This window comes from Hemitrygon akajei, chromosome 30, assembly GCF_048418815.1.
Source record: "Hemitrygon akajei chromosome 30, sHemAka1.3, whole genome shotgun sequence".
NCBI classification, from domain to species: Eukaryota; Metazoa; Chordata; class Chondrichthyes; order Myliobatiformes; family Dasyatidae; genus Hemitrygon; species Hemitrygon akajei.
This window is the reverse complement of record NC_133153.1, coordinates 41,546,404-41,563,395: the sequence shown is the minus strand read 5'-3', so window position 1 is coordinate 41,563,395 and position 16,992 is coordinate 41,546,404. Positions and strand designations below refer to the sequence as shown.

General features: G+C 42.0%; 1 protein-coding gene across 1 annotated transcript in view; it reads left to right on the top strand.

The window, feature by feature from the left end:
* The window catches only part of blm (BLM RecQ like helicase), an 88,781-nt gene that overhangs the window by 57,765 nt on the left and 14,024 nt on the right, over positions 1-16,992 (top strand). Inside the window, exons 15-19 of the mRNA XM_073032698.1 lie at positions 615-810; positions 3,536-3,726; positions 8,967-9,114; positions 13,562-13,761; positions 14,002-14,197. Of these exons, the coding sequence (XP_072888799.1) occupies positions 615-810; positions 3,536-3,726; positions 8,967-9,114; positions 13,562-13,761; positions 14,002-14,197 (931 nt within the window). The remainder of the gene's footprint in view (positions 1-614; positions 811-3,535; positions 3,727-8,966; positions 9,115-13,561; positions 13,762-14,001; positions 14,198-16,992) is intronic.

Here is a 16,992-nt window from a genome sequence, read left to right as displayed (position 1 = left end):
ATACTCAGCCCTCAGACACCAGGCAAGGACATTTGATTCCAAGCAATTGGTTTGTTGATCATTACACAATGTCTCACTGGTGCTTCCTGCTCCCTCCCTTCTCCCTTCCCCCTTTCCCAACCATTATTCTCCCACTCTCAGTCTGCAATTGAGACCCAGATCAGAATCAGGTCTATATCATTGCTCATATTTCATGAAATTAGTTTTTTTTTTGTAGCAGTACAGTGCAATGCATAAAATTGCTACAGTACTGTGCAAAAGTCATAGACACCTTAGTTCTTTGTGTGTGCCTGAGCCTTTTGCCCAGTACTGTATGAAATGCTGTGGGAAGTGGACCAACGCGTAGCCTCATCTCAAACCACCGCAGCAGAATCAATCATCGCCTGTCACCACTCTTCAAGAATGCTGCTCCTCAGTATTCCCATTGTAGTATCCTAAGCTCCTGCAGCCAGTTCTATTACATTCTGGGCCACAAACAAGAACAAAGGTTAACCCTTTATAATACAGTCACTGACTTGCCTTCATAATTGGATCAATATGTTGGGCCTGGGATAGATCTTCAAATGATGTTGACAGCCAGGAATGTAGCATCTTTGCTTTATGTGTCCCTTCAGGTGATCTGTGCCACGATTGCTTTTGGCATGGGGATCGATAAGCCAGATGTTCGCTACGTCATCCACGCCACGTTACCCAAGTCCATGGAAGGGTATTACCAAGAGTCGGGTCGTGCAGGAAGAGATGGGGAAACTTCACATTGTGTTCTTTTCTACAGCTATAGTGATGTCACCAGGATCAGGCGCATCATCCAGAGTGAGTAAGAAACCAGTTGTTGACAAAAACTTAACAGGGCAAGTCAGTAATGGCTTCTGGCAACATTTGGCTTGTTGTTGATTTGCGGTACTGTGTAAAACTGGTTTCCTTATAGGGAGAGGCTGATGCTGTGAGGGAAAGATGGCTTTTTAAAATTCCCATTCACTATAATAATGTGTGTCTTGCTGCTGTTGTGACTAAAACCCATTTGAGTGCAAACTGGCGATGGCTGGTGTGCCATATACACCCCGACACAGTGCCCTGAACCTGAAGGCCCTGCCAGTGCCCTGAGCTATATCGCACCAATCCACTCAGCTTGTGCAATAGTGGTCAATATCATCCAGGTTAAAAGGTTGGCATAACATTGTGGGCCGAAGGGCCTGAAGTGTGCTGTAATGTTGTTTGAGTGGAAACACTCCAGTTGCTTGTTTGTGAAGAAAGTGTCATTCAGGGATCTTGGTTTAAGCTTTTAGAAATTTCATAAGGTCTACAAGAGCTTAATGCAAATTTGAAGCAACAGGCAGCCCACTGGAGGTACTTGGCAAGTTGAGCAGCGTCTGTAGGAGGAAATGTACTGTGCACGTTACTTTGCCCCCACACCTGCTGAGTTCTTCCACCAAATTGTGTGTTGCTCCAGATTCCCTTGTCTGCAGTTTCTTATATCTCTTAATATAAATTTGAGTTCCTTTTCTTGATTATACATAGAACTTAGAAAACCATCACATTACAAGCCTCCCCCCCCCACCTTCTTTATAGGGCCCCTGCCCCCTCCCTCTTCAGTCCTGACGAAGGGCCTTGGCCCGAAACGTTGGCTGCTCGTTTCCACGGATGCTGCCCGACCTGCTGAGTTCCTCCAGCTTGTTTGTACATGTTACCGGTACATTACAAGTCATTTGGCCCATGATGTTATGCTGACTTTTTAACCTACACTAAAGATCAATTGTAACCCTTATCTCCTACGTAGCCCTTCCATTTTCTTACATCCGTGTGTCTAAGAGTTTCTTAAATCTCTCTAATGTATCTACCTCTGCCACCACCATGGCAGAGTATTCCATGCACCTACCGCTCTCTGCATTAAAAAAAACTTACCCCTGACATCTCCTATATACTTTCCTTCAATCACCTTAAAATTATGTCTTTGAGTATTAGCCATTTCTACTGAGAAAAAGTCTGCAGCTATCGACTTGATATGTGCCTCTTATCATATACACTTATATCAAGTCATCTCTTATCCTTCTTTGTTCCAAAGACAAAAGCTCTAGCTCACTCCACCTATCCTCATGCTTTCCAATCCATGCAGCTCCCTGGTAAATTTCCTCTGCACCCTCTCTAAAACTTGTATCTCCTTCCTATAATGAGGCAACCAGAACTGAGCACAGAATTCCAGATGTTCTAACCAGAGTTTTATTGGGCTGCAATATTACCTCAGAGCTCTTGAACTCAATCCCTGACTAATGAAAGCCAATGCACACTTTTACATCGTATGTGCACAAGTATGGGCTTGGTTGTGGCACCTGAATAATCTGCACCCATGATTATACACTATAGTTCCAGTATGTTCATTCTACTGTGACCGACTCAGAACATCCCGCAGGAACAAAAGAGCCAGGATTTCATGGGGAAATTACAGCAAGCCTCATGCTTGACCCTTAAAAGCACAACAATGTGTGAGAAGGGAGAAGTTTGAATCACTGAAGGTCACAGGATGAGTTGTACCCTGCTAAAGTGGAAGCTTGGTCTGTACCAGTGTCATTATCAGTGAACCATGAAGTTGATTTGAACACTTTAGCAAGAAAGGGCTGGTATTTAAGACTTATTTCTTGCAATGACATCCCACGATAGAAAAGAGACCAATTGAAACTGTGAACTTTCATTCCTGCAGTTCTTCCAGGCTCTTAAAATACAAAAACAAATCTGCTTTTCTTGCAGCCTATTTTCACCTTTCACCCGTCACAAGAGATTCTACAGATGCTGGAAATCCAAAGTGACACACACACAACCTGCTTTTGGAACTCAGCGAGCTAGGCAGCACCTATGGAGCAGAATAAACAGTCAACGTTTCAGGCCGAGATCCTGATGAAGCTTTGATCAAGAGTTTCAGCCGGAAACGTTATCTGTTTATTCCCTTCTATAGATGCTGCCTGACCTGTGTTCCTCTGGTATTTTGTGTGTTAGCAATCATTAATGTTTCACCTTTCATTTGTCTGTTTCTTAGGGTCATAGAAACATACAGCACAGAAACAGGCCCTTTGGCCCATCTAGTCCGCACCAAACAATTTAAACTGCTTCTCCCATCGGCCTGCCCTTCATACCAGTACCATCCATGTACCTATCCAACCTTCTTTGAAACATTAAAATCAAGCCTGCATGCAACACTTGTGCTGGCAGCTCATTCCACGCTCTCAGAACCCACCGAGTGAAGAAGTCTCCTCTTAAACCTTTCACCTTTCACTCTTAACCCATGATCTTTGATTGTAGTCTACGTCTCTTTGGCCCATGTACATTTCTTTCTGCATCTCCTTGAAAAAGAGATGCCTGTTACTGCAGGATTTCACGGAGAGATCCTTGATCTCTATCTTATCTGACCAACGAGACCTTGTAGCAGTCTAGGGTAAAAGGTTATGCAAGCTTGAAGTGTTGGAGGAGGGTGTGCAGGGCACCCTGCAAGATGCTGGATTCTGCACCATTCTGTGTCTGCCCTAAAATGTGATATGCTTTTTTGCAGTGGAGAAAGATGGGAACCAGTTCACCAAGCAGACGCACTTCAACAACTTGTACAATATGGTGCATTACTGTGAGAACGTGGTGGAGTGTCGCAGGATACAGTTGCTGGCCTACTTTGGGGAAAACGGCTTCAACGCCCAGTTCTGCAAGGAGCACCCAGAGGTGACCTGTGACAACTGCATCCGGAAGAAAGTATGTTCTGCTTAGTTATTAGTTGTTCTTACAAATATTAGCACGGTATTGCTGGATAATTAACCTTTGGTACTAGGTTCTAAAATATTGATTCACGTTACAAATGCTGAAGTACTATTACTTAATGAGTGGCTTGTGCTGTTAAAGCAGAGATTAATAGACCCTATAAGACATAGGAGCAGAATTAGGTCATTCTTCTCCTCTGAGTCTGCTCTGACTTTTGATCATGGCTTATTTATTATCTCTCTCAACCACGTTCTCCTGCCTTCTCCCATTAGAGTCAGGGCATCAAAGGTTACAGGGAAAAGGCAAGAGAACGGGCTTGAGGAAAAATAAATCAGCCATGATCAATGACAGAGCAGACTTGATGGGCCACATAGCCTAATTCTGCCCCTGTGTCTCATGGTACTAGTAAAAGGGTTTTGAGGAAACAGTTTCCTGTGGCAGGAGGGTCACGAACCAGAGACCACTGACAAAAGAACCAAGAGCTGATGGGAATGTGCAGCTTGGATTCTGATCAGGATTGTGATGTGTGGAAGAGTGAAGGAAGCAGATTGACCGGGGACTTTTCAAATGGAATTGATAAATAGTTAAAAAACAGACTGTGGGGAAGGACTAATGTTCTGTACAGAGATAATACAGGCACTGGAATGAATGGCTTTCCCCTCTATTTATTTATTTTGTTATGGCCATACAGCGTGGAATTGGCCCTTTGAGCCACATTGTGATTTAATCTGAGCCTAATCACAATGTGTTGGCACGTGGCCTAGTGGGCAAGGCATCAGACTAGTAACCTGAAGGTCACTGGTTTGAGCCTCAGCTGAGGCAGTGTGTTTGTGTCCTTGAGCAAGGCACTTAACAACACATTGCTCTGCGACGTCACCGGTGCCAAGCTGCTTGGGTCCTAGTGCCCTTCCCTTGGACAACATCGGTGGCGTGGAGAGGGGAAGGCCTGCAACTTGGGCAACTGCCGGTCTCCATACAACCCTGCCCAGGCCTGCACCCTGGAAACTCCAGGCACAGATCCATGGTCTCTCAAGACCGGCGGATGCCACCACCAATCACAGTGCAATTTACAACAGCCTACCAACCGGTATGTCTTTGGACTGAGGAAGGAAACCAGAGCACCCAGCGTTAACCCACACAGTCACAGGGAGAACGTACAAACTTACAGGCAGCAGGTGGAATTGGATCTGGGTTGCCTGTACTGTGAAGTGCTGTGGTAACCTCTGTGATTGTGTGTGTTAAGCCCTGCATCATAAAACAAGCTATTTAGTGATACAGCACACAACCCCAATTAACCCAAATCACAGGACAATTTACAATGACCATATAACCTACCCAGTATGTGTTTGAACTGTGGGAGAAAACTGGAGCACTTGCATTCCACGGGCAGGTCGTACAGAGACCCTTACTGAATGGCACCAGAATTGAACTCTAAACTCTGGAATAGCGTTGCGCTATCCACTACGTTACCATGGCGCCCTAATGTGAAGTGTATGTTCTATACTGCATTCATCAATGACACACCTGCATTTGTTCCAAAACCACAGTATGTGCATGCAACACCTGGTATTTTCAAAATTCAAAGTTAATGTTATTGTCAAGTATAAATATGTCACCATTTACAACCCTGGGATTCATATTCCTGCAGGCATACTTAGCAAATCTGTAAAATAGTAACTATAACAACATCAGTGAAAGGTCAGGTAGAGTGCAGAAGACAACAAACTGCAAATGCAAATATAAATAAATAGCAAAAAATAATGAGAACATGAGATAACCAGAGTCCTTAATGTGAGATTATTGATTGTGTGAACATCTCAATGGCAGATGAGTGTAGTTATCCCCTTTGGTTCAAGAGCTTGATGTTTCAGGGGTAGTAACTGTTCTTGAACCTGGTTCTACAAGTCCTGAGATTCCTGTGTCTTCTACCTGATGGCAGCAGCGAGAAGAGATCATGGCCTGGGTGGTGGGGATCTCTGCTGATGGATGCTGCTTTCCTACGACATTGGAATGGTTATGCACCACTATTGTTAATTGTATCTGGTCAATGACTGGCTGCATGTCTACAAGTTCAGATTACTCCCTAATGACAGGTGATGCACTTTGCAGCAGATATTCCGTATATCATCACACAACTGTTCAGTTGCCGATTAACAACCACGAGACGATGTTCCAACATACTGTGCCACAGCATCAGGAGGTGGAATGCTGGTTTATTCCGATTTATTTATCACATGTACAGTGGTGCTAGAAAGTTTCTAAACATTGTAGAATTTTCTCAATTACTGCATAAATATGACCTAAAATGTGATCAGATCTTCGCATAAGTCCTAAAACTAGATTGAAAGAGCCCAATTAAATAAATAACACAAATAAACATTCTACTTGTTCATTTATTTATTGAGAAAAGTGATCCAATACTACATGTATTTGCTGGAAAGAGTGTGTGAACCCATGGGGTGATGCCTGCTACAGAAGCTACTTGGAGTCCAGTGTTCCAATCAATGAGATCAGACTGGAGGTGAGGGTTGTAGAGGTGCCCTGCCCCATATAAAAAAGACACAGAAAGACAGGTTACTGACAAAGCCTGCACTTCTCATGAAAGATGCTTTGTGCACCATGCTTCGATCAAAACAGCTTTCAGAGGACTTTAGAAGAAGAATTGTAGAGATGCATGAAGCTGAAAAAGGCTACAAAAGCATTTCTAAAGACCTTTAGTGTTCACCATGCCACAGTATGAGAAATAGTCTATAAATGGAGGAAACTCAGTACTGTTGCTTCTCTCCCTAGGAGTGGGCACACAAAGTACAATGCTGAAGGAGGCGAAAAAGAACCCAATGGTAACAGCAAAAGACCTGCAGAAATCTACAGAACTTTCTAAAAGTCTCTGTTCATGTGGCCACTAGAAGAAAAACACTGAATAAGAATGGTGTTCATGGAAGGACACCACGGAGGAAACCGCTGCTCTTCAAAAAAAAAACTGTTATGAAACCAGTAACTGGTTTCACTTACCAGCAAAGATAGATATGTCAGTTGAAGTCCAATGGTACTATTTTCAAAAGTTTTATTAATAAAGGGGCACAAAAATTAAGGTTAATACAAACATTCAGATAACATGCGTCAATACTCAATCTAAAACGCAGGTACATTAATAATCACTCAGAAATAAGCTCTTTCGTTGTCTAGGGTATAATACTGAGTCCAATTGGAAATATAAAGAGTCACTCTGAAGTCTGCAGGCTTTTCCCTTTTGGTTTCACGTGTTGGAGAGAGAGAGAGATTGTTAGGAAAAGAGAACACTTGCCGTTGTCTTTATGAATCAAATCCTCAGCCTCAGAGGATTTGGCTTCCCTGGTGTTAAATAAAAGCGGTTTTCCGTTGGTTCTAGCCACAAACTCCGCATTCGGAATTTAACGCACGTGGCTTCCTTCAAAATGGCTTCCCGTTCCCACGGGAAGCGGTATCGTGCTTCTCGGTGTCTCCTTGGTGCGTCTGAGGGTCGTCCTCTATCAGACCCTTCTTTATACTGCCTCACGGGATCTCAGGTGTCAATCAGGTTGCAGGTGATGCAATCTCTCTCTCAACCAGCCCACTTTGCCCGAGGGCTTTACAATGTCCCTGCGAGTTGGCACGTCTGCAGTTCCCAGGTGTCTCCTGAGAACAATGCCAGTCGCCAGCTTTTGTCCCAGTGGAATGCGGTATCCAGCAATGGTGTTCATGGAAGGACACCACGGAGGAAACCGCTGCTCTTCAAAAAAAAAACATTGCTCACATCTCCAGTTTGCAAAAAACCACCTGGATGTTCCGTGATACTTCTGGGACAATGTTCTGTGGAAAGATGAGACAAAAGTTGAACTTTTTTGCAGAAGTGCACATTGTACATTTGGAGGGAAAAGGACACTGCACACCAACACCAAAACCTCATGGTTTGGGCTGCTTTGTTGCCTCAGGACTTGGACAGCTGGCAGTCATTGTGGGAACAATGAATTCAAAATTGTATCAAGACATTTTACAGGAGAATGTCAGGGTAGCTGTCTATCACCTGAAGCTTAATAGAAGTTGGATAATCCAACAATGATCCGAAAGACAAGAGAAAATCAATAACAGAATCATTTTCAAAAGAAGTAAATTTGTCTTTGGGAATGGCCAAATCAAAGTCCTGACCTTAATCTTATAGAAATGTGGAAGGACCTGAAGCAAGCAGTTCATGCAAGGAACCAACATCCCAGAGTCGAAGCAGTTTTGTAAGGATGAATGGCCTGAAATTGCTCCAAGCTGATGTGCAGGACTGATCAACAGTTACCGGAAACCTTTGGTTGAAGTTATTGCTGTACAAGGGGGTCCACCAGTTACTGAAAACAAAGGTTCACATTTTTCAACAAATAAGTGTATTAGTGGATCATTTTTCTCAGTAAATAAGTGAACAAGTATAATGTTTTTTTGTTATTTATTTAATTAAGTTTTCTTTATCTAGTTTTAGAACTTATGTAAACATCTGATCACATTTTAGGTCATATTTGTAAGAAATAGAGAGAACTCTACAGGGTTCACAAACTTTCTAGCACTACTGTACATCGAAACATACAGTGATATGTCATTTGTATTAATAGCCAACACACCCAAATGTCACCATACATTCCAGTGCCAACATATCATGCCCACAGTTCTTGGCAGAACGGCACGAACAACAGCAAAACAAGTCCCTTTCCTACCCTCCACACACTCACTCACGCACCCGCTCAGTCACACACATGGAAGGGCCTTCATCTCTAGCAAAGACCTCCTCTGGGCCTCCAGAAATGAACACACAATACCCATACGTGGAAGTGTGGATTTGTGTACATTGGAGGCTTTGCTGCGCATCGCCAGTATGAGATTTGACCTTGCAGCATTGACGTTGGTGGTCAGCGCTCTCTAACATGATCTACTCAGGGGAATATTTATCCTGACATGACCAGTCATCACAGCATCTTTTAATTGCACAACAGCACTGCACAGAAGGAGGGCATTCTGCCCATTGAATCTGTCGTGTCTCTTTCAAAAGCAAATCCACTTATTCTCCTTTATTACCATTGACCTCTGTTGTCAGACAACACATTACAAGTCCCATCCATTCAGTCAACAAGAGCTTTGCTCTGTTGAGCAGCTATTATTTCTTAAAGTGGTGCCCAGTAAAATGTACTAAATTTCCCTTTTGTTCTGGACTCCATCACTGCTAATTCTCCTTATTGTAGAATTACAGGACCAAGAATGTGACGGAGGAAGTGAAGCGAATTGTGCGTTTTGTTCAGGAGCACTGCGATACTGGCAGTGGGAGGAAGTACCACGCAGCCCAGTCATCCTGCCGGCTCACCCTGAACATGCTGGTCGATATCTTCCTCGGTGAGTGCAGCTTACTTCCAGGTTGTTAGATGTATGGGTGTGAGGAAAATGGAGAACTAGGCACCAAAAAACAAGCAAGAGTTTGTTATGCGTCCTCATTATAAAACCCTATATCTGGGGTGCTGTAACTTTTATGTTTTTTTTTCCTTTTATGTCTGTTCATTTTCATTATCTCCAGCGTTGTTCGGATCAATCCCCCTCATCCTTGTTGTCTCCCACCCTCACACCACTCATCTCACTCTGGTGCTCTTGCTCCCTTCCCCCACCTCACTTGCTGTGGTGTTCTCACACCTACCGGATCCGACACACAACCACCTCTGGGCATTCCAGTGACCTTTACGGCAGACAGATTAACACATGCAAAATGTTGGAGGACAGATGCTGAATTACTCTGAATTTCCAGCGCCTGCAGAATATCTTGTGTTTATGATCAGCATGCAGATATGCGTTACATTCAAGATTATTTAATGCTATTTCATGTACACAATTGTAAGGAGAACAAAATAATTATTACTCTGAATCCATTCAGCACAAAAAAACCCCACAAAAGCTAAAGAATACAATAATAATACTAAAAAACAACACAATAGATATACATATATAAGATAGCTTCTGGTAAACGAATTCCACCCCCCCCCCCCCCCATTCCACACTCTGACCTTTTACCTTTTCTCATCTACTTCCCCCGGGTCCCATTCATCTTCCCTTTCCCAACCCACCTGGCTTCACCCGTCACCTTCTAGCTAGCCTCTCTCCCCCCCCCCCCCCACCTTTTTATTCTGACGTCTTTCCCCTTTCTTTCTGAGTCCCGAAGAAGGGTCTTGATCCAAAACATTGACTGTTTACTCATTTTTTTAGATGACCTACTGAGTTCCTCCAGCATTTTGGGTGTGTTACATACAATAGGTTATTTATGTTATTGTGTGCATTTTTTAATGTTATTCACATGGGTCAATACAGGGATTTTGTACAAAAGATCAAACCATCAATGAAATAATGAATGATCCAGTGGTCTTTCATTGGGTATCTTTAGGAGACTTGTTGGCCAGGACACAGGTAGAACTATTTGCCCTGACATAATCCCAGCCATTGACAATGCTTGGTCTCTCCCTAAGGTGTGTGGGTAAAGCAAAAATGGATAAATTTCATTTAGTAAAGAGTAGTAAATTTAATTGGGCTGTCATAGTAGTGTAGCAGTTAGCACAACACTATTACAGTAAGGAGTTTGTACGTTCTCCCCATGACCATGTAGGTTTTCTCTCGATGCTCCAATTTCCTCCCAAAGTACAAGGATGTACCAGTTAGTAGGTTAACTGGTCATTATAAATTGTGCTGTCATTAGGCTAAGGCTAAATCGGTAGGTTGCTGGGTGATGCGGTTCATTCGGCCGGTAAGGCCAGTTCTGCGCTGAATGAATGAACGAATGGTTAAATAAATAAAGCAAGCTGCCAGCCAGCCAACCCAACCAACCCACACCTCTGAGGCAGCTTATCTCATTGCGGTTTCTGGGGGCTCCCTTTGTTCCTGCAGTGATAGCATGCTTCATTAGTACCTCCTTTTCTGCAAACCACTTGGGGCGTTCTTAAGTTTGTGAAGGGTGTTATAAAAATGCACTTGCTGCCACCCAGCATATATGTACATCCTCTCTGAATGCCCTGCCAATCCCCAACAGACTCCACAACTCACAGGCACACTCTCATCCTGCACTGGTCACTTCTCATCTCTTATTGCTGCTGTTTCATATATTTATACCACTGCTTGTTTTATTAAACATTATACTGTCTTGCATAATCGTGAACCTCACACTTTCTATCAACCTGTTGATCTTCAGGCTATGCCACCCAGGGACTTTTACTAATATTTTGTGACTGTGTGTGCTGGATCATCACTATATATGCTGTATGTGCTGGGTTATAGCTGTATGTACTGGGTTATAGCTGTAAGTGCTGGGTTATAGCTGTATGTGCTGGGTTATAGCTGTATGTGCTGGGTTATAGCTGTAAGTGCTGGGTTATTGCTGTATGTGCTGGGTTATAGCTGTATGTGCTGGGTTATAGCTGTATGTGCTGGGTTATAGCTGTATGTGCTGGGTTATAGCTGTATGTGCTGGGTTATAGCTGTATGTGCTGGGTTATAGCTGTATGTGCTGGGTTATAGCTGTAAGTGCTGGGTTATAGCTGTAAGTGCTGGGTTATAGCTGTAAGTGCTGGGTTATAGCTGTATGTGCTGGGTTATAGCTGTAAGTGCTGGGTTATAGCTGTAAGTGCTGGGTTATAGCTGTAAGTGCTGGGTTATAGCTGTAAGTGCTGGGTTATAGCTGTAAGTGCTGGGTTATAGCTGTAAGTGCTGGGTTATAGCTGTATGTGCTGGGTTATAGCTGTAAGTGCTGGGTTATAGTTGTATGTGCTGGGTTATAGCTGTATGTGCTGGGTTATAGCTGTATGTGCTGGGTTATAGCTGTATGTGCTGGGTTATAGCTGTATGTGCTGGGTTATAGCTGTATGTGCTGGGTTATAGCTGTATGTGCTGGGTTATAGCTGTATGTGCTGGGTTATAGCTGTAAGTGCTGGGTTATAGCTGTAAGTGCTGGGTTATAGCTGTAAGTGCTGGGTTATAGCTGTATGTGCTGGGTTATAGCTGTATGTGCTGGGTTATAGCTGTATGTGCTGGGTTATAGCTGTATGTGCTGGGTTATAGCTGTATGTGCTGGGTTATAGCTGTATGTGCTGGGTTATAGCTGTATGTGCTGGGTTATAGCTGTATGTGCTGGGTTATAGCTGTATGTGCTGGGTTATAGCTGTAAGTGCTGGGTTATAGCTGTATGTACTGGGTTATAGCTGTAAGTGCTGGGTTATAGCTGTAAGTGCTGGGTTATAGCTGTATGTGCTGGGTTATAGCTGTATGTGCTGGGTTATAGCTGTAAGTGCTGGGTTATAGCTGTAAGTGCTGGGTTATAGCTGTATGTACTGGGTTATAGCTGTATGTACTGGGTTATAGCTGTAAGTGCTGGGTTATAGCTGTATGTACTGGGTTATAGCTATAAGTGCTGGGTTATAGCTGTATGTGCTGTGTTATAGCTGTATGTGCTGGGTTATAGCTGTATGTGCTGGGTTATAGCTGTAAGTGCTGGGTTATAGCTGTAAGTGCTGGGTTATAGCTGTATGTGCTGGGTTATAGCTGTATGTGCTGGGTTATAGCTGTATGTGCTGGGTTATAGCTGTAAGTGCTGGGTTATAGCTGTAAGTGCTGGGTTATAGTTGTATGTGCTGGGTTATAGCTGTATGTGCTGGGTTATAGCTGTAAGTGCTGGGTTATAGCTGTAAGTGCTGGGTTATAGCTGTATGTACTGGGTTATAGCTGTATGTACTGGGTTATAGCTGTATGTGCTGGGTTATAGCTGTATGTACTGGGTTATAGCTGTAAGTGCTGGGTTATAGCTGTAAGTGCTGGGTTATAGCTGTAAGTGCTGGGTTATAGCTGTATGTGCTGGGTTATAGCTGTAAGTGCTGGGTTATAGCTGTAAGTGCTGGGTTATAGCTGTATGTACTGGGTTATAGCTGTATGTGCTGGGTTATAGCTGTAAGTGCTGGGTTATAGCTGTAAGTGCTGGGTTATAGCTGTATGTACTGGGTTATAGCTATAAGTGCTGGGTTATAGCTGTATGTGCTGTGTTATAGCTGTATGTGCTGGGTTATAGCTGTATGTGCTGGGTTATAGCTGTAAGTGCTGGGTTATAGCTGTAAGTGCTGGGTTATAGCTGTATGTGCTGGGTTATAGCTGTATGTGCTGGGTTATAGCTGTAAGTGCTGGGTTATAGCTGTAAGTGCTGGGTTATAGTTGTATGTGCTGGGTTATAGCTGTATGTGCTGGGTTATAGCTGTAAGTGCTGGGTTATAGCTGTAAGTGCTGGGTTATAGCTGTATGTACTGGGTTATAGCTGTATGTACTGGGTTATAGCTGTATGTACTGGGTTATAGCTGTATGTGCTGGGTTATAGCTGTAAGTGCTGGGTTATAGCTGTAAGTGCTGGGTTATAGCTGTATGTACTGGGTTATAGCTGTATGTACTGGGTTATAGCTGTATGTACTGGGTTATAGCTGTATGTGCTGGGTTATAGCTGTAAGTGCTGTGTCTGACTGCACCGTGTTTTGCACCTTGACCCCAGAGGAACAATGTTGTATACATCTGTGTACTTGAATGACAATAAACTTGAATTTGAACTTTCTTAAAGTAGAACTGGGAATTATCAGACAAAAATTATAAATCAGGCAATTAACCTCGGAACCATCTGTGAAAAGCATAGACTGGTTGTATTTTTTAATTTCATGAGCAGCTAAAGTCATTTCTTCCCTGCCCCTTCAGTGTAGCCCTGGGATCGGATACTGGTCCCTTTTCTCTAGGATTTGTGGGAATGTATTGTCCAATGCTAACTGAACTTCTCCCCCAGGATGTAAAAGTGCCAGGATTCAGTCGGGAATATTTGGAGCAGGGGCTGCATACTCCCGTCACAACGTAGAGCGACTGTTTCGGAAGCTGGTGCTAGACAAAATTCTGCGAGAAGATTTGTACATCACGGCCAATGATCAAGCGATTGCTTATGTAACTGTAGGCGAGAAAGCACAGCAAGTTCTAATGGGGTTCCTTCAGGTAAATTCATTGTTACATCAAACTCCTAGCCCTGGTGCTGCATTTATAATATCTACATTATTATCAATCATTAGTAATAATTAATTATTTACTAGTTAAGTTGTTATTAGTAAATATTAGTATTTACATGCTTGATCTCCTTAGTGTGTTCACTGGAAGTAACTTGATGCTGAAAATTATTAGAGGCTTTGAATTCTTGAGATGCTGTATAACTGTCAAGTATTTATTTTCTGATGCAAGGTGGACTTTCAGGAGACAGATAATGCCAGTACCATTAGGAAGCAGAGGAACTCAGTGACAAAGAGCATTTCTAAACGTGAAGAGATGGTGAAGAAGTGTCTCACTGATCTGACTGAGCTCTGCAAACGTCTGGGCAAAATCTATGGGGTCCATTACTTCAACATCTTTAACACGGCCACCCTCAAAAGAATTGCAGGTACTTTTAGATACAATGGCTGAGCAAGCTAGGGCTTTTGTCTTTGGACTGAAGAAGGGTGAAAAGTGACTCAGTGGAGGTGTACAAGATGAAGAGAGGCACAGATCGAGTGGAAGGCCAGAGACGCTTTCCCAGGGTAGAGATGGCTAATGTGAGGGCACATAATTTCAAGGTGATTGGAAGAAGGGGATGTCAGAGGTAAATGTTTTTACACAGAGAGTGATGGAATGTGCTACCTGCATGGTGGTAGATACATTAGGGACATTTAAGAGACTTAGAATCAGAATCAGGTTTATTATCACCGGCATGTGACGTGTAATTTGTTAACTTAGCAGCAGCAGTTCAATGCAATACATAATCTAGCAGAGAGAAAAAATAATAATAAATAAAATAAAATAAAACATAATAAATAAACAAGAAAATCAATTATGTATATTGAATTTTTTTAAGTGCAAAACATTGAAAAAAGTGCTAGAAGTACTGTATATTTTTTTAAAAAGTGAGCTAGTGTTCAAAGCTTCAATGTCCGTTTAGGAATCAGATGGCAGAGGGGAAGAAGCTGTTCCTGAATCACTGAGTGTGTACCTTCAGGCTTCTGTACCTCCTACCTGATGGTAACAATGAGAAAAGGGCATGCCCTGGGTGCTGGAGGTCCTCAATAATGGACACTGCCTTTCTGAGATACCACTCACTAAAGATTTCCTGGGTACTTTGTAGGCTAGTGCCCAAGATGGAGCTGACTAAATTTACAACCTTCTGCAGCTTCTTTCGGCAGTAAGGCCTCCATACCAGACAGTGGTGCAGCCTGTCAGAATGCTCTCCATGGTACAGCTATAGAAGTTTTTGAGTGTATTTGTTGACATGCCAAATTTCTTCAAACTCCTAATGAAGTATAGCAGTTGTTTTGCCTTCTTTATAACTACATCGATATATTGGGACCAGGTTAGATCCTCAGAGATCTTTTTTTTAAAAATATTTTATTTATAATTTTCTACAAACTACAACGAAGAAAAGAAAATCAATAATATATATAGAAGGATCATTGCCATATAAACAAAAATAACAATAATACATGTCTTAACAAATGAGCAAGTCACCCATAGTAAAAAAGAAAAAAAAAGAGAAAAAGAAAGAAAAGCACCCAATCTATCACCTATCCAACTCCAAGCCAACCATTATATGAGATACACTTTTATTACCCCAGAACTATATATTGTAATAAAAAAAAGGGGGGCAGCCTGCTACCTGATCAGAAAAAAATCAAAAGTCAAAAAAAAGCTGGAAATGTAGGGTCCGATTATCAAGGGAAAAAAGAACAAACACCTGTCAATCTAGGTGAGAGTTATGAAAATATTCGAGAAAAGATCCCCATACCCTATGGAACTTTATGTCCGAATTAGAAAGTGAGTAGTGAATCTTTTCGAGATCTGAACAAGACATAATATCCCTAAGCCATTGAGCATGGGTAGGGGGAATTACATCTCCCCATTTAAGGAGTACTGCTCGTCTGGCTAGAAGAGAGGCAAAAGACAATGTTCGTTGTTTAGCCGGGGTCAAATGCTTGTCAGGTTCTCGAAGAATACCAAAAAGAGCGATCAAAGGATCAGGTTCCAAATGACAATTTAATATAGAAGATAAAGTTTAAAAAAATCTTTCCAAAATTTTTCCAGAGTAGGACAGGCCCAATACAAGGAAAAGGGAGGCCTCACCTCCTTCGCATTTGTCACACCAGGGACTAATATCAGGATAGAACTTCGCTAATTTGGTTTTGGACATATGAGCCCTGTGGACGACTTTAAACTGCATGAGACAATGACGAGCACATAAAGAGATTGAATTGACGGATTTAAGAATTGAATCCCAAACCTTGTTGGACAAAGAGAAACCTAAGTCATGCTCCCAAGCAGTTTTAATTTTATCATAAGGGGCTCGTCTGAGAGTCATAAATTTAACACGAATAGTAGAAATTACACCTTTGCCCAAGGGGTTCATTTGAAGAAACAAGTCTACAACATTTTTATCAGGTTGTTCAGGAAAATGGGCTAATAAAATGTCTAATTTGAAGATAGCTAAACAAATGAGTATTCGGTAAATTAAACTTTATAGACAATTGTTCAAAAGACGCAAACCGATTGTCTATAAAAAGATCTTCAAAAAGCCTGATACCTCTCCTACACCAGTCTTGGAATGTGGAATCCTGCATAGACGGTTGAAATAAATGATTGTATAGAATAGGACTAGAGAGGGAAAAACTATAAAGACCATGGTATTTTCTAAATTGAGCCCATATTCTCAGAGTGTGCCTGATTACAGGATTAATAATAGATTTTGGCAATTGGCAAGGAAGAACAAATCCAAGTAAAGCTGGAATAGATAATTTCTTATAAGCGTTTAATTCCATTGCCATCCATGTTGGACAAACAGACTGATTATAAAAGTAGGACCAAAAGATAATATTACGAATATTGGCTGTCCAATAATATGAACGAAAATTAGGCAATGCCAAGCCACCTTCTCTTTTAGGCTTTTGGCAATGAGCTTTATTGAGTCTGGGCTGTTTACCCTTCCATAGGTATGAGAGATAATAGAATCTAAAGAATCAAAAAAAACTTTAGGAATAAATATAGGTAAAGATTGAAATAAGTATAAAAATTTAGGGAGAATATACATTTTAATTACATTAATTTGCCCAATTAAAGACATGGACAGAGGTGACCACTGTGCTAATCTTTGTTTTGTAAAATTTAAAAGATTATTGAAATTCTCATCGAACAGTCGATTCTAGTAAATGTATG